At 45.9% G+C, this 22,978-nt stretch overlaps 1 protein-coding gene across 1 annotated transcript; it reads right to left on the minus strand.

The window, feature by feature from the left end:
- Positions 1–1,692: 1,692 nt before the first annotated feature.
- LOC139753603 (uncharacterized) lies at positions 1,693–11,966 on the minus strand. The gene is made up of 4 exons (XM_071670225.1): positions 11,450–11,966; positions 9,884–9,992; positions 7,529–7,643; positions 1,693–2,270 (listed from the first exon to the last, which is right to left on the minus strand). Exons 1-4 carry the CDS (start codon positions 11,732–11,734, stop codon positions 2,033–2,035), a joined length of 747 nt encoding a protein of 248 aa, XP_071526326.1. The 5' UTR covers positions 11,735–11,966; the 3' UTR covers positions 1,693–2,032.
- Positions 11,967–22,978: the final 11,012 nt, after the last annotated feature.

Genomic DNA, 22,978 nt, shown 5'->3' on the forward strand with positions numbered 1-22,978 from the left:
GTACGAAGCTGCTCTGGTGTTTCTTTCGTATGTGAGTTAGCTGAATGGAGGTGTCTGAGCCAAATTGCATTTTTCACGTCCGTTTCAAGAAAATGGCATTGTTCTCTCTCTCTCTCTCTCTCTCTCTCTCTCTCTCTCTCTCTCTCTCTCTCTCTCTCTCTCTCTCTCTCTCTCTCTCATTGCATATTAATGACCACCCTGCTCCCTGCTATGGACGAACGCAACGAGTAATTTGCAAAAGCGTCAACAAATGACGTCAGCAGTGTGTGTGTGTGTGTGTGTGTGTGTGTGTGTGTCATCGGCCCATGTGTCCTGGGGGGCGGACTCTGTGTTGAACCTTGTTCCCTCACGTCTCCCTCATTCCTCCAACCGCCACTCTAACTTTCCCAGACAAACAGTGTTCGTGCTTTCAAAGTGTTCCCCCGCCTACCTTGTTCCCTCAGTGCATCGTTGCTACTCTTTGGTGGGCTTTCTGCTGGGCTCCTGGGTTCTGTTCCGTCAATGTTTACCTTCGTTATGTTGGTTGTAACACACACACACACACACACACACACACACACACACACACACACATCCAGCTAATTACTCCAGCAGCGTCTGGTAGCTTTGATGTGGTCAGGTTTCTGTCATGTGCAGGGGGAGCCACTGCACTCGCAGCCCAAGACCCCTGGCGTGCCACTTCCCTTCTCCCATCCTCCCCATCATCACTCACCCCTCTCCCCATCACCACTGAACTTCCCTTTTGTTGGTTCTATAGCTCTTTCTCCCTCAGGATCAACACCCTCGCAAATTACTCTCACATCTCCATCATTTCTCGGACTTCCATCATCGTGAGATCCCTGACTCCCCTCCCATCACCCTTAACTCCCTGTCAGTCTTTTCTGATTCTCCTTCACCTCATTCTCCATCCCTACCTCCATCATCAGTTGACCATCAGCCATAACCCTTTCCCATCACTATTTGATCTTCAACCCATCATCGCCCCTGATCCTCGACCCATCATCGTCCCTGATCCTCGACCCATCATCGTCCCTGATCCTCGACCCATCATCGTCCCTGATCCTCGACCCATCATCGCCCCTGATCCTCGATCCATTGTCGCTCCTGATCCTCGACCCATCATCGTCCCTGATCCTCGACCCATCACCGTCCCTGGTCCTCGACCCATCACCGTCCCTGGTCCTCGACCCATCACCCCTGACCCTTAATCCATTCACCCCTTACCTCTCCGTGTCCTTTCGTAATCCTGCGATACGAAGTAGAATGGAGAATGGGCATTGGTTCCATGGGTCGTGTGGTGCACTCATTACTCACCCAACCTACTCGGAAGCACATGATCACGTGACCACCTTTATGAGGATGACCACATGAGCCGAAACCTCATGAACGACCACCTAAGCACGACCATCCAAACATGACTACGAATATGACATCATGGCCACATGAGAATGACTGAACGAAAGTGATGAAAGAAACGAGTAAGATGAATTCTTAACATCCAGTCAGTCCCACAGAAAACGTGATGATGAGAACGAAAATCAGACGAGGTTGTTATACAGAGATAACTAGACGTAACACGGGGAATGATAAGGCCAATAGAATTTCTGTCTCCCAGTATAAAAAGAAATACGCCACTCTTTAATCTTTCCTTTATTCAGCAGTTTAAATCAGGAAGAAGAAATGACTGGAAATAAGTAACGGTAAATGTAGCAAATAAGGTTTGGGGGAAATAAAGCCCATTAGATATATGTATACACATTTATATGTATATGGTGTATAAAAAGTATTTGTAGTAATCATATCATTATAAATATTAGAAAAATCTAGAAAAGACACTTTTTAGATTACACCGCAGTGATACGAGGGTCATCACCTTACGTCGGGAACCGTCCGACGTATCCAGTTTTGCGTGATGTCGTACCTCTCATCTGCGTCTGTCGCATGCGTAAGCGTCCGGCGTCATGTGTATACCTGCTCGTTTTTCCTCTTTAGATTTGTCCGATGTCGGTCCTGCTGTTGTCCGATGTTTACTTTATGATTGCTGGATGACAGTCCGGTTCCTGCCCGGTGATTCGAGGCTCCATAGAGCGCTGGAGAGGCCGCTTGGCTGGACGGACAGCTCCTGGAAGAGGACCCCGAGGGCCATCTTCGGCGAGAGCCGTCCAGCACGACACTGGGTGTAAGCGGCTTCGCACCGGCCTTCGCCCGTCAGTCCCGCCAGGAGCGAGAGGGCGTGGCGGCTGCCGGAGGTCAGGTCATCGCTCTGGTCACTGAAGGAGAGAGATGCCAAAGCAGGCGGTCATCAGTTACAAGTTCTTATTCACATGGTTGCTTATACGCAACGCCGCCCCCACCACCACTGGTAACACGTTCAAAAAAGACATCAGTAAGAATGAAACTAATGTTTCTTGATCATTTTAAAACTTTACTGTTCAAGAAAGTATTTTTTTTGTTTTATTAATCAAAACAATTTGCTGCTTCCCAGCTGAGACGAGTTGCCGAGCGACCGACAAAACTTAACCGTACCCATGATTAGCAAGACCTGTTCCTCAGTTATCTAACTCAACCTTACAGGTTATCGTCCCCTTCGCTTGCTCCTCTTCATACTGGTTAAGTCTGGAGTGTACCTCTGCCCGAAGTCATAACATACATACCCGACCGTCAAGACCGAAGTATTATACTTAGCCAGACCTCGAGCTTAAGAAGATGGATGAGCCGCTTTCAAAGCAACCAGTCCTCTCGAGGTTGCTCTGGGTCTCGAACAGTCGACTCTACAAATACTGGTCAGAAATTTCACCCCAGGGCGCGTAGAATGTACTCACCTCAGGTTACATAGTATGGCAACACAGCAGATGTAGTTAGTAAGTTGGATAACGTCTGCTTTCTCTTAACTAAACGAGATTCATCTTAGATGTAGCTGTGTGACGCGACGGTTCGTCATGCTTACGAGGGGCAACGAAGAATGATGCAAACGAAACTGTCACAGTTGTATTATTATTATTATTTTTTCCTGTAAAGGTTCATGCGCTCTGACAACGGGTGTTTCAGAACAGGATTGCACGACTCCATTATTCATGCTCTTGATCGCCCTGTGAGCAATATGTCCATTTCATATATTGATATATGTGTATTAATAGGATATCTTTATATAACTGGCTACATGGGAATAATATGGTCTTCACACACTAAAGTCCCTCCATTTTACTTAAACGTTCTCCAGCCGCCTCTGTTTATCCAGGTATTATCCTCTGAAACCTCCCTCCGCCCGATAGAGAAAATTCCTCGGAACCGAATCCTCTGCGAATTTCTGTGGTTATCCCAGAACCGCTTGTGTTGGACACATCCCATTAAGCCGCTTGTCGTCCAGCTCTAGTTGTGCTGGCTGGAGACATGACGAGAACGCTTGCTATCCCGCACGCTTGGGATGGCTGAAGTGTTGTCGCCGCCCGTGGCTTCATAGGGAGTCACGCTAGCGAGTACCCTCACAACACAGCCCTTGATCCCGAAGCCAGGGCGGGGATGTTGGTAAAGTTTACTGGTTCTTAATTTCCCCCTTTGAAACTAACCCCCGTCTCTCTCTCTCTCTCTCTCTCTCTCTCTCTCTCTCTCTCTCTCTCTCTCTCTCTCTCTCTCTCTCTCTCTCTCTCTCTCTCTCTCCTTTTACGATACAGTCATCTGAAAGTCCCCTGATCTCCTCCACTAACCCCAAACATCCGAGGATAGACCCTGTGATCTGTCGCTGCTTGATTCCCTTCCTGTCGTGTAATCCTTTCGGCTCGGTAAAAAGCGCATCAGAATACACTTGTATCCGAATCTAAGATGCACATCAACCCCTTTATATAGTTTCAACACCAACCGTCCGGCCGGTATAGTCTAATCTGTTGTTGCTGTACCGATGAATATAATTCATAGCCAAGGTCCTTTTTTGAAAGGTAGCCAAATTATGACACTCGTTACATATGCATGTCTGGTTGTCTTCAAACTGTACACGCCACCCGTTACCAAAGCTCCAGCGTCACTGATTGATCCTACAAAATCTAAAGATTAACTCGTTTGATTAATGACAGTTAATGATTGCGGAACCTATGGCACTTAACGGGAATATTGAGTTTTCTTTTTACCCTGAATGATATGATCATATTACATACTTCAACGCTAAATTATTATGCATGGTCAGGAAATTATTAATTTTCTGACTGACGTAATCTCCTAATTAATCATTTGCATAATTTGTAGAGCAGTATCCTGAGTCATCATTTACATACACCAATTTTTCAGATTCGTACTTTGCAAAAATCATAAGTTTTAAAGTGCCTGTCCCTCAACCAGGACTGTTCTTTTATTGTTTGTGATTCTATCTCGACTTTATGACATAGTTTTTCTTATTTGCATAGATTTTATGATACATTTCTCTCGTATTTGCTTATCACTTTTCATGAAACTTAAGTGTCCCTTTGCTTTCAGTTGTTTGACTTACTGTGTTCTGCTCCTGTGTTCTGAGCACCCTCTGCGTTGAAGATGTAACTTTAAAGTTAAATCTTTTAATGGTATTTGTGTAAGATATCACAACCCATCATAGACTGTATTTATGTAGAGAAATTATGGGGACAAACTTTAAAAAGTCTGAAGGACTGAATGCCAACCCCTACCACCAGTGGATGTGTTTCAGAAGTGTTTTAACACTAACGAAACAAAAAGAGAGAAAATTAGATTGAGAGAGAGAGAGAGAGAGAGAGAGAGAGAGAGAGAGAGAGAGAGAGAGAGAGAGAGAGAGGCTGCATAAAAGGTCAACAAATTTTGATTAGTTCCAGCAACTGTGATATTAGCTGTCAGCTCTGTGCTTTTGCCACACGTCAAGGAAAACAGAAAAGCTGTGGGTTGTTATACAGTATTATGATATACATGATGCATACATATAGCATCATCTGGGAGGTCAAAAATGGGTATGTTTGAAGGTATATTCGTTCTGACATGTGTATACGAGGCATGGGCTATAGATAAGGCTATGCGGAGAAGGGTGGATGTGTTGGAAATGAAATGTTTTAAGGACAGTATGTGGTGTGAGGTGGTTTGATCGAGTGAGTAATGAAAGGGTAAGAGAAATGTGTGGTAAAAACAAGAGTGTGGTTGAGAGAGCAGAAGAGGCTGTGCTAAAATGGTTTGGACATATAGAGAGAATGAGTGAAGAAAGCTTGGCAAAGAGATTATATGTGCCAGAAGTGGAGGAAAGAAGGAGAACGGGGAGACCAAATTGGTGATGGAAGGATGGAGTGAGAAAGATTTTGAGCGATCGGGGCCTGAATATGTGGGAGGGTGAATGGCATGCACGGGATAGAGTGAATTGGAACGATATGGTATACTGGGGTCGACGCGCTGTCACTGGATTGAATTAAAGCAAGTGAAGCGTTCGGAGTAAACTATGGAAAGGTTAGTAGGGCTTGGTTGTGGATAGAGAGCTGTGGTTTCAGTGCATTACACATGACAGCTAGAGAAAGGCTGTAAGCGGATGCGGCCTCTTTCGTCTGTTCCCGGCTGTACCTCACTAACGCATGAAACGGCGATACATCAGTCTGAAGGCATTTGGACAATCCACCCGTTTTTGAATTGGAAAGAGACATGGATTTTCAGGAAGACGGAACTATAGGAGTAGGCACAAAAAAAGGGGTGAGGAATTCTATGGTTTAGTTGTGGAAGGATGAAATCAACTTATAAAAATATGGGCTTTTCCTGTCATCAGAATTTTCACATGTCTTCGGGAGTTGGCGGGTCGGGTGCTGCATTTAATGTAACCAAAGCTATGCCTGATGCTCGCAGTATCGACAGCGAAAGCCGAATTGATAATAGCTGCAAAGGATAAGGAGGGAGTCGCCACTGCAGAGATAAGACAGTGGGTCAGGACAGTTTCGTCTGTGTAGTGAAGAAAGAGCATTCAGTTCCTGTCTTTGTTTTTTTGTGTTTGTTTATGTGATACTCCAGTGCGAGTTTCTGTCTTTGTTTCTTGTGATAGTCAAATACTGCTTCCTCTGTTACTTTATTCCTGGAAAAAAAAAAAGATGTAATTAGTGGTGCGTGTGTAATAAAATCTTCTTCTGGACACGTCAAGTGGAGGAGAAACTTGGGCTTTTCACTGTCTGTGGGATATTGTATCCGGATCCCCACTGTAGGGAGCTGGGAGTGTGAGTCACTGTTCCCACTTCGGGAAGTGGGACGTTGGGGGTCATCACTTCCCGTCTGGGGTTTAATGAAGAGGGACTTGCCAGTTCTGGGTCGATTTAATTACCTCGTTCATTACCTCGCAATGAAATGATATCTCTCACGCGTAGTCAGACAATCACAGACCAACCTTTTTTTAGTCTGTGCGTTAAAAAAAAATATGTATACATATATATATATATATGTGACTAATGAAATGAATTATTCATCATGAACAAAGCGAATTATTTATACATATATATAAACTGAAATACAAAGGGAGATTTGATTAGTCTTAACATACTGTGTTCGGATATCTGTTCGTAGAAGTGACGGTAGACAGAGAGGGACCTCAATGAACAGGAACTATAAACATATTCGAACGCGTGTGTGGTGCCACAAGGCCGTCAGAGACCTCTTGGGTACAGCGGTACAGACAAGAGCACTGTGTGTGTGTGTGTGTGTGTGTGTGTGTGTGTATTATTCGCAGACGTTTTTCATCTCCTCATAACACCCTCCTCACCAACGTTCGTTATGGAGTGAGGATCTGGTGTCTTCTCATCTCTCACTGACGTGGATTAATGATAACGAAGTGGCGAGTCTGAGGTCGAGAAGCGTTCGTTGAAGGCTGTGGAGGTACCGTTAAGCCAAACCCTTGTCACATGATCTTGGTCATGCAGTGAGCGTGGGGCTCGAATGGTGTGCTCTGTATATTTAAGGTGGGGTGAGAGAGATAGGTTTGGGGGGAGAGAACGAGGCTGTAATGTATGGCATGTCATACGTGTGGTAGGTGATGAGAGGTGTAATTAACTTATGTTTAACTACATGTTTGTGCCGTATGGGGAGAGAGGTCTTTACATGCGTGGAGGCCCACCCTCTTCAAAATTTTCTTACATATGCTGATAGTCTTCTGATAGTCTTGCCGTTAGGTAAGGTTAGCACGTAGAGATCACCACAGGAATATTCAGAGTTAAGACTGGGGTCATGTGAATTCCATGTCGTCAAGTTGTTATATGTAAGATGCGGAGCGCGTGTTTGTTTGGGAACTGAATGCCACCAACCCAAGTGTATGCGAAACAAAATAGACAACAGCTAGGGCTACGAAGGGGAACTTGACAGCCTATGTGGTGCAGCTGGCTCGCTGCATCGCCCTCACTAACCCACCCGATACGTGGGTGGTAGTCCCTCCCCTTGTCAGTGGCTGCCTATTACCTACCACCTGTGCTTGGTGTTGATGTGGCAAGTAGGCACACAGACGTGTGTTGGAACACATACTGAGGGAAAAACCCCGACTTCCTGGAACTCAACAGAGGCTCGAGATCATGTCGGTACTCACGAGAAGAGCGCCCTCACTGCCTCGTCATGATAACTCCCGATGTGGTCGACGTCGAGCAACGTTCCCCCGACCCGGTCACCGTCGCCCACCGTCTGCCCACGCTCGTCCACCTCACCTGCAGAAGGACGGGAAATATCCCCTCAAGGAGCGGCCGAGCTAGCGAAGGGAACCGTACAAGGCCTTCCAGGAGCGAAGGTGACATGCATGAGGCTTTTTTTTTTTCTTTTGGAAAGTAATGGTGACAAACTGGAAGCGCGCTAGCAAGCCTTCCAGATGGCACGGAGTCTTAGTCTAAGAAACTCATATCCTAAGGCTTAGAAATCCTGAAAAAGAATCCTGGGTAAAGCTATTTTTAAGCATTTCCCCGTATTGGTTAATGCCATGAATTTAAGATTCGTCCAGATTCAAATGATTTTTTTTTTTCTACAGCATATTGCTACGACTGTAGAAGACGTAAGGTAGTGCACAAAGTGGAGGTAAGACAGCTTAGTGCCTCAGTTGGTGGGTGCGCGACTCAGAGACAGGTTGGAAACCATTGGTTTAAGGGACGAGGGATCCAGGGCTTCCCTTGTCTCCCCCGAGCGCTACTTTGAGCGAGGCTAGAAGGTGAGGGGTGGGGGGGGGGGGGGGTGGGCAGGAGGTAAAAAATATATAAATAGGATTTGTCCAGAGCTTTTAAACATGGGTAGATCCTCTTAAAAGACTTAACGGCATAGTGTTAAGGTGACGAGAGAGAGAGAGAGAGAGAGAGAGAGAGAGAGAGAGAGAGAGAGAGAGAGAGAGAGAGAGAGAGAGAGAGAGTTTGTCTTAATAATGCAAGACCATTCGACTATCTCCAAAGACGCTCCAGAAATACGGGCGAGCGTACAGCGCTTGACCTGGAGATAAGCGGAGAGATTAGGACAGCGCTGTTGTGCCGTCATGCGCTAGGGTGTTCGAATGGGTGTCGTCACCACGGCTTCTTAGAGGGCGATGGGAAAGCACCGGAAATGAAGCGAGTTGCTCACGATTTGCCTCACCTGTAGGGAAGATAAAAGCTGTGAAGAAATTACTGAGGGATGATGATAAGTGAGGGCGTTACACGAAATACGGAGGGATGAGGCGTGAAGAATTCGTCGGGAAAAACTGCTGGGAAATGACGCCACATTCTGAGGTGAAATACGTAAGGTATTCGCAAGCCATAGTGCCGTGGGCTCACCTTACGTATATACGTTATACCCTGGACGACCAGCTGTATGCTGATTCGTTCTAATTTCCCGAATTTATGATCTATTATCAGTTGATAGGTCCACCGAGGGGATGGGCGCCCAGAGATGCTTAGAAGGCCAAGGTGCAGGCCAGGGGGGCAGGGGATGAATTCAGCATGGCGTGAGTGATCATTATTCATTATTCATCACCAATATTCAAGCTGACGGGCTGACGGGAGAGCACTGAATAATGAAGGAGGGGGAGGCTAGACGAGCGACGGCCCCGCATTAACGTGACTGGTACACCTGTTCAGCGCGGCAGATCGCATGGTCTGGCGAGCTGAATATCCTGTGAGAAAAGGATGTACTGAAATTGAAGAGGTTTTGAATGTTCATTGTGGTAGTGGACGGTACACATACACAGACACACACACACACACACACACACACACACACACACACACACACACACACACACACACACACACACACACACCGTCCAACCTCCCCTTTCACCATCTCTCTCTCTCTCTCTCTCTCTCTCTCTCTCTCTCTCTCTCTCTCTCTCTCTCTCTCTCTCTCTCTCTCTCCTATCTAGAGCGGCCCACAATGACCACCACTAACTGACCCCACACCCCCGGCGGAGCGAGGCCGCCACGACAAGCAGGTAGGGCGTATGCATAGCTGGGGACACGGAAGGAAGGAGGAGTGGGGTGGGGTCGGGTGGGAGAGGCTAGTTTTAGCACCTGCTGGAGACTACAGATGAGGCGGCAGGACGCGTTCTCCCCCCACCACCCCAACCCAACCCCCCTCACCACCACCAACCCCTCCCCATGAGGTCACTGACTCTTAAGCAGGCCAGGCTAGTGTCATGTTATGGTAAGGGTGGTGGAGGGGGAGTGTAATGTTAGCAGCTGGGAGGAGAGAGAGAGAGAGAGAGAGAGAGAGAGAGAGAGAGAGAGAGAGAGAGAGAGAGAGAGAGAGCCTTCTCCTCCTCCTCCCGTTAACCCACCCTGACTTCGTCCTCCAACACTCTCCTCTTCAGGAGCTGTATACACTGTCTTGAATCACCCCGCTGGAACCCCTTACCCCCCTCCCTCCCTCCCTTTATCGTCCCCTTTAACGGCACCTGACCTCATCTGTGGGGGGGGGGGGGGGCGACACTGACCTTCGTGGAGGGCGCCCGGGTCTGGCATCAGGTCATCCATGGCGCCCCTGGCGGCTGTCTCGAGTTCGCAGAGGATCCTGATGGTGCAGGGTAAGTCGTCCTCCAGGGCCTGCGGTAGAACCACTCTGGTTAGAACTCCACGTTCACCACACACACACACACACTCATGTTAGAACTCCACGTTCACCACACACACACACACACACACATGTTAGAACTCCACGTTCACCACACACACACTCATGTTAGAACTCCACGTTCACCACACACACACACACACACACACACACACACTCATGTTAAAACTCCACGTTCACCACACACACACTCATGTTAGAACTCCACGTTCACCACACACACACACACACACACACACACTCGTGTTAGAACTCCACGTTCACCACACACACACTCATGTTAGAACTCCACATTCACCACACACACTCAGTACTCCACACCCACCTCCCACTCTTATTTGTCAGTACTCTGTGTACTCAGTTGGACTTCAATACATCCTTTAGTGACCCCCAGTCGTCTCGTTCTGACTCATTCCTGAGTACAAAATGTTTTGTCAGGACGCAACGCCAAGAGCCAAGTCTTGTTGGCTCTTGACCACACTGTCATTCTTTCCTGAGTGAGTACCATGAGTATCACTCAGACTCAGGGCTGGTACTCCATGCTCACCAAGTAGTCCTCTTTGTGCTCTGTCACCTCACCAATCTACCGCAGGGAACGCTGAACACCCGCCCTAAACCATACCAGCCACGCACAAGATGATGATCGAGGACCTCGTAAAAGATTGTGAAAGAAGACGTTCACCGGTGTTCACCTCGCACATAAACACTGTAAAGAACACGCAACAAACTGGTCTTGCAGGGTTACTCCCTCTTGTAACGCCTCTCGCCACGGAAAGACAGAGACAGCGCTAACGCTCCTCACCAGCTGTTAGAGTGAACATTCCACAAACAAAGGTCACCTCAAACAACAAGCAAACACGCAGCACAAACACCACCCGGTACAAACAACTAGCCAACCACTCAACATTCATCACAAACAAGTTTACACAAACAGCTTCAAATCACATATACCATGAATGATAAACCACAAACATTGCCCAATGCCTGCTGCAGACAACGCACTCCTCGACAAACAACTTCACAAACATAACTCCTTCAAAACAATGCCACAAACACCGTCCATCGTGATCACGTGGCAGACAACCCTTACTACAAACGAAGCAAGTATTGATGTTGAACGTGAGGTTTATCTCTGACTTCTGCTCACAAACATGACGCTAACTACTTTCACACTGACCACGCGTTGCAAGGGCCTTTCTCCCCACAAACAACACGCTAACAACACCACCTCACCACAAACATAACGTAATAAACGCCAATCATCAGGGCACAAACAAACCTTCCCACAAAGGAAATGACACAGTCGTAGCTCAGTGCAAGTCACGTACTATGGGTGCCGTTTAGCACTCACACCACGTCATTAACCCCCCTCTCCCCCCCCCCCCCCCCCCACCACACACACACACAAACGGTACACACCAGTACCCACCTCCTCCACGAGATAGCGCGCCCCTCGCTTTCCGCGTCGCTTGGAGAAGAACTCGTTCAAGTCGATAGGGAGCCTCCCTGTGGCACCCAGGATGAAGATCTTCAGGAGGACCAGAAGAGCGACGAGGGAGCCGCTCTGGTTCAGGGAGATGGAGTTGTCTGGCAGGGAGACGAAGGTGTAGGTGACGAGGGAGCAGGCGAGCGGGAGCATCACCGTCGCTCCGACCAGCGTCAGGAGAGACGCAGTAGGTCGCCGAAGACGGAGGAGATAGACTGAGACACGCATGACCACTGGCGAGCTCGATCTGCGCCCTCGGCGGCTGTGGTAAGGTCGAGTACCACCAAGTCAGATAAGAAACGGAAACAATCGAGGATAAAGTCTTGTTAATCTCTCAAGCTTTCCCACACGTTTTGGATCGTTCTACGGCGACGAAATCTTAAGACGTGAGGAATATAGCAATGACTTCCCAAGTCTTGTGTCAGCACCCTTTGCTGCTCCTAGTCCGTCATCGCACAACGACCCCGTCAGTAACCCCGCAGCAACCCTTATATATAGATGTAATCCCTCCCGTCGTAATTATCTCGCGTCCACCTTCTTCGTCCTACTTCTCCTCCTCCTCCTCCTCCTCCTCCTCCTCTCAGTCTTCGGCCGATCATCAAAAAGCCATTGAGGCTACGTGATCCTCTTGCGTCTTCCGGTTCCTTAGCGTCCTTGATCTTGGTGGTGATAGGCCGTGACCCCTTGCTCCAGATGCTGAGGGTGACACCGTTGCCTCTAAAAGCTTTTCTTTTTTTTCTTCTTCTTAAAAACTTCGTCGCGCAATCGGAAAGTTCTGACGAGTATTGTCTGTACGTTTTGTTTTGCAGGCTGTTGTCTTCCACAAGCTTTCGAGTCTGATTCCAAAGATCAAGTTTCTTCACGATCTGTTTGTAGGACGAAAGATAAACTGTTTGGAATGGAAGCAAAAATTTTGGCTGAGTCTGTCATACGCTCTTGAAGTGGGCTGCGAAAGGCACAGGTCTAGCTTGAGAGATCCTGATTTCTTTTTCTGTACCGAAACGTCTGTCATACAGAATCTTTTGAATAGTTATAAGACACAGTACATCAAGGTAATGTGCACTGTGCCTTGTGCAGTTTATTCGTCAAATATATCTGACCGGTGAGGAAGGAAAGAATAGTTTGACTCTTCAGAAACATATCTCTAGTTTCATGTTCACTCGACCTGAGGCGAGAAGACATAAGCAGTGAGTGGTGTGAGCGAGTTAAAGTAGCGACCTTCTGCTAGTGTCGACAGGTACTGTAAGTGGACAGGAGAGAGAGAGAGAGAGAGAGAGAGAGAGAGAGAGAGAGAGAGAGAGAGAGAGGAGAGAGAGAGAGATCCGTATACAAGTCATGAATTCACACAAGTGTGTAGATAGGAGAACATGCAACCTCACGTGCTTAAGTGAACCAACTGATATCATCCACGGTTCCCTTCACTATCCCGAGCACTGGCTCAGGGTAGCGTCTTGAGGATAAAGAGGACGGGTCACGTGTAGACGTCCTTCATAACAGAGCCAAGACGCGTCAGCTGTTGCAATGTAAACATCGTATCCACAGTCCATTCATGGTCTCTTCACCTCACTCGTTCGTAGTAAACAAAAGAGCATCATCCTTCACGTTCATTGAATCTATAAGATTACGTCTCTTTACACAGGAATTGGTCTGTTTTGTTCTTCAAGAAAGGGAGTTACGCTGTAGGCTCTGATCGTGTTGATTGAATGTCTTTCAGAGGACTAGAGGTTATTGACCCATCATCCATCCCGTATGTCGAGCATAGATTAAATAGGATTAGCTACCTTATTTCAAGCCATAATCAGGATCGAGAAAGATGTGAAATAAACTCATTTGATACTGTTGATTCCTGTATACTTTACTACTTTATTAAAGTTTTGATTTCACAAAGTTGATGCCTAACTATTCAAAACTTGCTTTTCAGGAAATAAAAATTCTAACTTTGGAAAATTAGATTTAGCATTTTAGTGAATGAAGTCATGTTAGTAACGCGGTATGTCTATGGTTAATAGGTCGTAACACGTTATACATAATGGCAGTAACACACATTATAAGTAGTGGTAACAGAGGTGATTAAGCTACAGTGACGTACGATCTTTGGTAGTGACACTTAGCCTCTTGGCGCTACGTCACGGAGGGGGTTAGTGGGCCACCCTCTATGGCGGAAGCAATGGACCGTAATGGACGTCTCGCCTGAGTCTCGTTATCACCCTCTTCATCCGGCCAGTCGATACCCCACTGACCCGAAGTTCGCATCGAGGCGTCGAACCCCCGTCGAACCCAGAGGTTCATCGTCGTCATGGGGTCCCTGCTGATGATACTCTGGGGTTGAGGGATGATGAATGAACGGTCTTTTATTGTCGTCTTGGGGAGAGGAAGTATGGATGGGTCATCAGAGCTGTTGGAGGGGTCATCCGTGGCGAACATTAGGGTCACCTGATGTCTGGTAGAAGCGTATTATACGCGTATGATGGTCCGTTACCATCTGGGTGCAAGGTGTGGTGTTGTATTCATGTTTATGGTGGTGATGGGACGAGGATATGTTTTCAGTTTTCCAGAAGAAAGAACAGAGAAGGGGGACCAATGAGGATTTCCCTCAAAGGCTCAATCCTCTGTTGTTAACGCTACCTCGCTAACGCGGGAAATGGCGAATATTGCACGATTGTGATGGTGTACGGGGATCAGACACGTTCAGTGGTAATGTATGGTAGCGGTGTAATGGCATGAGGGTGTGTGTGTGTGTGTGTGTGTGTGTGTGTGGTGGTCATGCATGGTATACGGAAGTGTGTGGAAGTCAGACATGGACTATGGAGGTGTGTGGTGGTCAGGTAGACAGACGTTAACTATCGTAGAGATAATAGTTTACCTCACATTTATCTTTGCCCTGATATCTCTATGTACCTCTAAAGATATCTCATAGATTACAGTATAACAGTGAATACAGTTGTGAAGGCAATTCTGTTTGACGTAATTTCCACAGCGTTGTGCAATGATCTAATATTACATGCAACATGCTTATCACTCTGTTCTTGCACAGCCCGACACACACACACACACACACACACACACACACACACACACACACACACACACACACACAGAACACTCATGTCATTATCAAGTAAAAGGCGTTATGTTTAACATTCTCAGTCATTGCATTTTATACTCTCAATTCTCTTTTGCTGCCGCAGGATTTCTCGTTGAGTCATTCAGTAATATCCATCCAGTTTAATTTCACATTAACTTACAAAGTCCTCAAAAGGGGATTTGTTAACATCAGAGCGCTAAGGTCTTGGAAACGCTCATTGATTAACGTGGTTCCGTCACAGCTGATTCTGGGAAGAGATAAACAGACAGACAGATGGACAGACGAGACTTCAGTTCTCGGATTACGTTTACTTCAGAGTCCAGCCATGGCGAATATATGTATTTATATATATATATATATATATATATATATATATATATATATATATATATATATATATATATATATATATTGATAACCACGACGATCTAAGTCTTCCCCTGAAGATGTGATATACACGAAAGTGCACTCGTGACTTACCGTGTTTCATTGCTTCTCTGGGTTATCAGCAAATGCTTGATATATATATATATATATATATATATATATATATATATATATATATATATATATATATATATATATATATATATATATGTGTGTGTGTGTGTGTGTGTGTGTTATAGGACTCCTCCTGCATACGGCAGCACCTCGAGTGGAAAGGTCACTTTTGTAGATGCTGTATCGCTGTCAGTAAACAAGACGCAGTATAGCCTCATAGGAAGCCTTCCTGCACACACACACACACACACACACACACACACACACACACACACACGCACATACATACATTCATACATACACGCACATACATACATACATACACGCACGAACGCGCCCCTCCAGACTCGGTGGTCATTATGCCCGAAGACTCACGGACCAGTTAGAGTTTCCGGAGCTTGATGGAGCCTTTGACGGGATAACGAGCAGCTGGTCCCGGCTGGGCCTGTGTGGGAGTCGGGCACACACACACACGCACACACACACACACACACACACACACACACACACTGAAGCCCCGAGAAACTTTAAACTAACCCCCCACCCCCTCCCCACACACACACACAGCTACCACGGAGAACGAAGTAGAAAATTTTTGAACTCAGGAAATTAACTCCCACACCCGCCCAAACACCCATTCACACCACACCACCACCCTCTCCTCCTCCTCCTCCTCCTCCTCCTCCTCCTCCTCCTCCTCCTCCTCCTCCTCTTCTTCTTCCTTCCCTTCCCCCTCTGTGTTAAACAAGAACCCCGGTATACTGGCCGTTGTGTGTGTGTGTGTGTGTGTGTGTGTGTGTGTGTGTGTGTGTGTGTCCCTCTCTCACCCACGTGTGTGCCCCCCCGTGTGACCTCGCCCACGTGATCCCTGCCCATGTTGAGGGCATCGAGACCAGAACAGGATGTGGGCAAAGCGTCTCGTTAGTGTTCACACCTAGACACGTCAGACGATCTGATCCCATTTTTTTGATTATTTTTGTCCCGCGTGAAAGAGCTTTGATTGATTCTGATCTCATGACTAGTGATAGTCTGGGTGTGTGTACGTCGTCGGTGTATCACTGTTCAGTCGAATCCTATGAGTCCACGGGGAAAATGAAACTCGATAAGTTCCCAAGTGCACTTTCGTGTGATAATCACATCATCAGGGGAGACACAAGAGAGAAATATCATCACTAGGGACAACCGCTACCTGGCCCTGCATCTGGCATCGGGTTTTATCATGGGATTCTGAGATCCCACGAAGAGTTACGTACCATCACCAATTTTGCGACGCCCTTGTGAGGGATTATCCCACACCCGTCCCTGAAAACGCCGTGCTCCCAAAGACCACCATCCTGGATATAGGACTTTACACGTCGGCTCTGAGGAGGGGATGTCAAAGGGGCGCCCGTGATGAAGAGGTGTGAGGAAAATGAACATTGCAATGGGCGTCTTGAATGACTGAAGAGTTGGGGGGTTGGGGGGGCTGCTGCTTGAATACATGGGGGGGGGGGGGGCGCTTCACGAGGTAGGAATGGACTCGCCGAATGTGTGTGTGTGTGTGTGTGTGTGTGTGTGTGTGATACTCACACTTATACTTCTAAGCTAATCGTGGACCGGTGAGCTGGCGTGTGGAGCTGTTTATATCCCGCAAGTCTGTGTCCCGTAAAAGTCACTCACAGAGATGCCTACGTCAAAACGTAAAACACAATGTAAACAGATAGACGTATGTCCCTCTGGAGTACAACAGGTACCAAACAGACTGTCTTTCTCGACCACGGAGGGAACCAGAACCTCAGTTGTTTGGGGTGGGTGTTTGGGAGGCTCAGTTTCAGTGTCATACGTGGTGTGATCAATACATGTCGAACGCTACTGTATTCCTCATGTGCTGGTGGCGGGTATGACCTTCTGGATTCGAGCGATGAATTATTATTTAACCAGACTTCGGGTTTGCCCAAACACCGAGGATTTGTGAGAAGTGAGACGAGATATGATTGTGTGTGTGTGTGTGTGTGTGTGTGTGTGTGTGTGTGTGTGTGTGTGTGTGTGTGATCTGAACGTGGCCTGCACTGTACGGTGTGAGGGGTTTGAAACCTATGAAAACCCATCCCTTGAACTCTACTGACATGAAGCTTTGTAAACATTCGTATACTGCGAGTGTGTGTGTGTGTGTGTGTGTGTGTGTGTGTGTGTGTGTGTGTGTGTGTGTGTGTGTGTGTAGAGGCTGTCTATAGTAGAATCAGGTTTGTCGGCAGTTTTTTTCTATATTAAAACAAAAACTGGTTTTGAGGACCTATGAACTGACTCGTTTGAAACATGAGGGCCGCTGTGCAACGTCGTATGGAATGCCTTCTTGTGGAACATTTTCCAGATTACGTTCCAGCTCAACAAAGATGCGTCGAGATTGAAAGAGTAATATCTTATCCGCCTGGCTCTTCACTGGATTACAGATCACTTATAAAACGCGCACAGGCGATCAGCCAGGCCGGATTCCAGCTACACGTTTGGTGTAGATATCCAGAAAACACATACAGACGATCTTCCAGGACGATTTCCAGCCACACGTCAGCTGTAAATATGCAGTAATCCCTTCCTTATACAGAGGCCCCACCGGTGTGTGCCTCTTTGTACATCAGAGTCTGGAAATGACTTGCGGTTTCTTCCATTATGGGTTTAACAGAGCCCCTCCACCGAGGCTGTCAAGAGAAACCATAAAACGATGAGTATGGGTACAACAAAGTCAGACCATTTCTCCCGTTTTCTACACGTCTCGGATGTGTTCGATGTGACGGGGGATGCCTTATCTCTCGCCTTATCTCTCACGAGGTCTGCTGCTTCTTCTTCTTGTCTTCTCCGGGATAGCCAGGCGCACCCGCTTATCACCTCTCTCTCTCTCTCTCTCTCTCTCTCTCTCTCTCTCTCTCTCTCTCTCTCTCTCTCTCTCTCTCTCTCTCTCTCTCTCTCGACCTTGAAAAGGATATGAACCACTACGTGAGACGAGAGAGAGAGAGAGAGAGAGAGAGAGAGAGAGAGAGAGAGAGAGAGAGAGAGAGAGAGAGAGAGAGAGGAAAAACGGGAGAGAAAAAGGAAAAAAAAAATAAAGGAACGAATATACTCGGGTATGACAGGGGTGGTATGTGGGTGGAGGAACGATTGTGTTGCGCCGGAAATGTGATTTGAGACTGGAAGTGGACCTCGGAGAGGAGTCCAGGGGAATTCCCGATGGACACCCAAAGGCGGCTGGAAGATACGGTCTGGTAAGGGGGGGCGGGGGGTCCCCCCTCACCGATTGTGGTGGTGGAGAGTGGCTTGAGGGGGATCAGCTGCAGTTATGGAACGGGGTGGAAACAGCCTCCACTATCCGTCCTATCCCACACGTATCCACATACATGCACATACACGCAGAGAGCATACATGGATATAAGAAATAATGATAGTGGAGAATGTTCATGAGAAGGGGACCGTATGAATGTCGAACTGCCCTCCCCATACAGTATAATACAGGTGGGTTACAGAGGGTGGGTTACAGAGAGTGGGGTTACAGAGGGTGGGTTACAGAGGGTGGGTTACAGAGAGTGGGTTACAGAGGGTGGGTTACAGAGAGTGGGTTACAGCATGATGGAGCTGCGATGTGGATGATGGTGGGCTATGGTTTGTGGCTGGAGACTGGGCCAAAGTTCGTGGAAAGCGGTCCACTGGGTGGGATGGTAGGTGGGATGCAGGTGGGGAAATTGATGTGGACTGCCGCACCGATGTAGGTGGGTCACGAGATGGGTTGATTGCTGATAACGTGAGTCACGTTGTGGACAGAAGTCCTCAGAGGCATTGGTAAGATAAAAATGGGTTACGGCAGGGATATCTGGGTTGTATCGAGGGTTTCTTGGTTATATCATGAAGTATGTTGGTTATACTAGAGGTATATGTACGCTATACGTAGGGATAGGCTGGTTTTACTAGGTGGTGCGTTGATTATACATGGGATATGCTCGTTATACTAGGGGGTATATTGGTTATACTCAGTGGTACGTTGGTTATATTGGACGGTATATTGGTTATATGGTAGGAGTATGTTATGCCAGGGGGTTATGTGGCTCACAGCAGAAGCAGGTAAGACTAGGACAACATGATGTAGTGGGATAAACAAATGGCTATATGTACGACGGGGTTGGGGGCTGTGGCGCGATACAGTTTGCTACACGACTGAAGACGAGATCAGAATTGCAGTGGAGGAGTAGGTGGGCTGACTCAGGTGTTGATGGACTGAGTAAGGATTAGTTTACGTTGGAGAAGCAGGTGGACTGGCTCACCAGAAGATAAAGGGGGGATGAGGTATCTTAGCCTTGTATATTATGAACGGAATTTCATAAGAGATGTTGTCATAGAAAGAATTCGAATTGATCACACTTTTGCGTTCGCTTTTTTTTTTTCAAAATATGAGATAAAACGTCATTTCCATTTTGGAATACCTTATTAACGATAAGTAATTTATATCCCCTATATGAAATATAAGTCCCATATCCTCTATAAAGAGATAGACAGGTTTCAAGTAATATACTGTGGGACATGATATAGCAGACACTGTAAATTCTTACTGTTAAAGAACTTATCTTAGGTACCCATACTACCATAAAAGAAAACGGAATTATTATATACGTAATAAGTACATTTTCTTAGACTTGAAGCGTAGACTAATTCAAATAGCTTTTTACAGCTTTACATGCTGTCGATACAGACATATGAAGAGGAAGTAGCCGATAAGGTAAGAGAAATGACTTTAAACCGAAAGTTAGTAATTCTGTCATATGACATTGTGGACTTTCACAATAAGCTCATCTCTTGCAGGAAGTGAAACCATCTGTTTTTCAAATACTTCATATTTTTCCTGACATATTTCAAACAAAATAGATTTTAACTTGTCTTTCATATTTGATGATAGCTATAAAATGTTCATTCTAGTGGTTCTGAAGTTGAACTGAGACTTATGAATAAGTCATTTTGATATATTTAAAGAGAATAATGAGATTAAGGCTGCATAAGTTGATTGAATGACTCCTTGGGTTTATTTGATAAAATAGACAATTTGATTTCACCGACGATGGCGCATGAAATGTAATTACATATACCTTTATTATCTTTATCAATGTTCAGACTTATATATATATATATATATATATATATATATATATATATATATATATATATATATATATATATATATATATATATATACTTCCGTCAAAGAACTCTCACTCGAAACAAGTTCATATTTCCATTCTGCTGCAAATAGCGCTGCTTTGGGCTGCAGCAATCTGCAGAAGGAGGTGGTTGGCATTGATCCCAGGATAAATCATAAATTAAATACCACTGTATAGGAAATACATCTTTCCTGAGAAACACATCTCTCCTACCCCAGTACACGTCATCAGATTTCGACCCCAGTACACGTCATCAGATTTCGACAGTCCTCGAGAATTCGTTGCGCGGTCGTCTCTACGTTATCTGTCGCCTTGCGGTATATCGTCCCATTGGTCGCCGAAGGCCACAGGTGTGTGTGTGTGTGTGTGTGTGTCCCCCCAAGGTGAGTGGACCACAGGTGTTTGAGGCGGCTCCTGCCACAGGTGCGGTGTTCAAGTATGTGTGTGGTTGACTGTGGCGTCTGTCACAATGGCAAGTATGACCCGCATACTGACCTACATTATACGACACATATGTGTTATATAATCTTCGTCCTTTCTGCTTCATTCGATTACAAGACCTCTTTTTTCGTATCATTTTATTAACCATAAGATCTAATTTCAGTAGCTAAATGGCGTATCGAATCTTCATCAGTCTTATTAACAATCTCTTTCCTTTTTGAATGATGCTTGATATATATATATATATATATATATATATATATATATATATATATATATATATATATATATATATATATATATATATATATATCGAGAATTATTATAGATAGATGATATTCGAATGTGACAATTGTGATAGATTATCTTTATAAAACAAGGATGGTGGATAGACTTTTAGATAAGAGACCAGGGGCAATGTGTTGAAAATGTGGCGGAAAAATGACCCAAAACATAAGTGTGATTAGAGGATTTCTTTATTTACGAGAGTGGAGTTGGATACCTCGCTGTTGGTGTGTGTGTGTGTGTGTGTCTGTGTGTGTGTGTGTGTGTGTGTGTGTGTTTGAGAAGATGATCGAGTACCGTCATGTAAGAACCATTCCCCCACCTCATTTGCCTATTAGGGAGACTGAAGGTCGCGAGACTGATGCAACACACACACACACACACACACACACACACACACACACACACACACACACACACACATGACCAGCTGCTGGGGACATGGAGCCCTCTACTCGGAAGTGATGGGCCAATTGTGTCAGTGGATCAGCTGTTGTGGTGTGGTCTCCACCGACGGCACTCTCACCCTCGCGCTCATCAACACTCCCAGGCTCTCGGTAACTCTCCCATACTTCCTTTGACACTCTCAGGCTCTCACTCACTCCATCATGCTTCCTCTCACGCGCCCTGGCTGTCATTGACTCTCCCAAGCTCTCCCTGACTCTCCTAGGCTCTCACTAACTCTCACCATCATTCCTTGACTATCCGCACGACTTTAACGCCGCCCCATCACCTCCATTTATCCAGTGGCGTATCTAGGGTATGTGGGGGTAGGGAAGGTGCCCTGAGCACCACTTGAAGGGGGAGCGCCACTCAACAGGTTTGTTTTTTGACACATGCTGCCCGACTGACATTTTTTTTAACGGTTTGGTTTTGTGAGATGAAAAAGAAGCTCGCCTACTTTTCAACTATGGTAATAATATTTTGCTACTATCCGTTGCATTACCGCTTCTACGTTACAATTTTGATCAATTAAGTCTTTAAGTCTTTAATAGTTTATACAAATTAAAGTTTGACCGAACTCTTCAACAGTTTATAATTACACTGTATATATCTATATATACGTCCACTGTATGTATATCTTTAATCAAGCCAGGGGCGCAATTCCACTGCTTGCCATAGGCGCTATTTCCCCTAGATACGCCCTTGGATAGTTAAAGGTATTGTTTAGCTCAAAATAATTTTGTTTCAAAACTGAAAGATAAGATACTCAAACACTTCTCTACTTGAAATAATCATGGAAAACATAATACTCTCATTTAGCGATACATACTCATTATATACGATGCAGTGGAACATCGTATTTTTTCGCTTGAAAAACGTTTTGTTTTGAAATTGTAAGATACAGTATTGGAACAGTTCTATGCTTGAAATAAGGTGCCCTGGGCGCCACTTGAAGGGGGACGCCACTCAACAGGATTGTTTTGTTGACACATGCTGCCCGATTGACATTTTTTTGGTTTGGCTTTGTGAGATGAAAAAGGAACTCGCCTACTTTTCAACTATAGTAATATTTTGCTACTACCAGCTGCATTACCGCTTCTACGTTGCAGTTTTGATCAGATAAGTCTGTAATCTTAAGTCTTTAATAGTTTATGTAAATTTAAGTTTGGCCTAACTCTTCAACAGTTTATAATTACAGTGTATTTATGTTTACATAGATCCACTGTATGTACATTTTTAATCAAACCAGGGGTGCAGTTTCAGTGCTTGCCATTGATGCTATTTCCCCTAGATTTGCCCCTACCATTATCTTCTACATACTTTCCATTGCCTCTCACAGCTCCAGCCCTCTATTCGTACTTGGTATCTCCTGCAATCCGCAAGTGTTTCAGACTTTCCCTGATGTTCTGTAACGTTTCATTATCTCTCACAACGACCGAAAGTCTCTCAGGCACTCCTCTTCATCTCTATTGGTCTCCGTGATTACACCACCGCTGGTCCGTCACTTCACCAGGATCTCCTAGGAACACTTCTAATCCCTTT

Source organism: Panulirus ornatus, chromosome 15, assembly GCF_036320965.1.
Source record: "Panulirus ornatus isolate Po-2019 chromosome 15, ASM3632096v1, whole genome shotgun sequence".
Classification (NCBI taxonomy): Eukaryota; Metazoa; Arthropoda; class Malacostraca; order Decapoda; family Palinuridae; genus Panulirus; species Panulirus ornatus.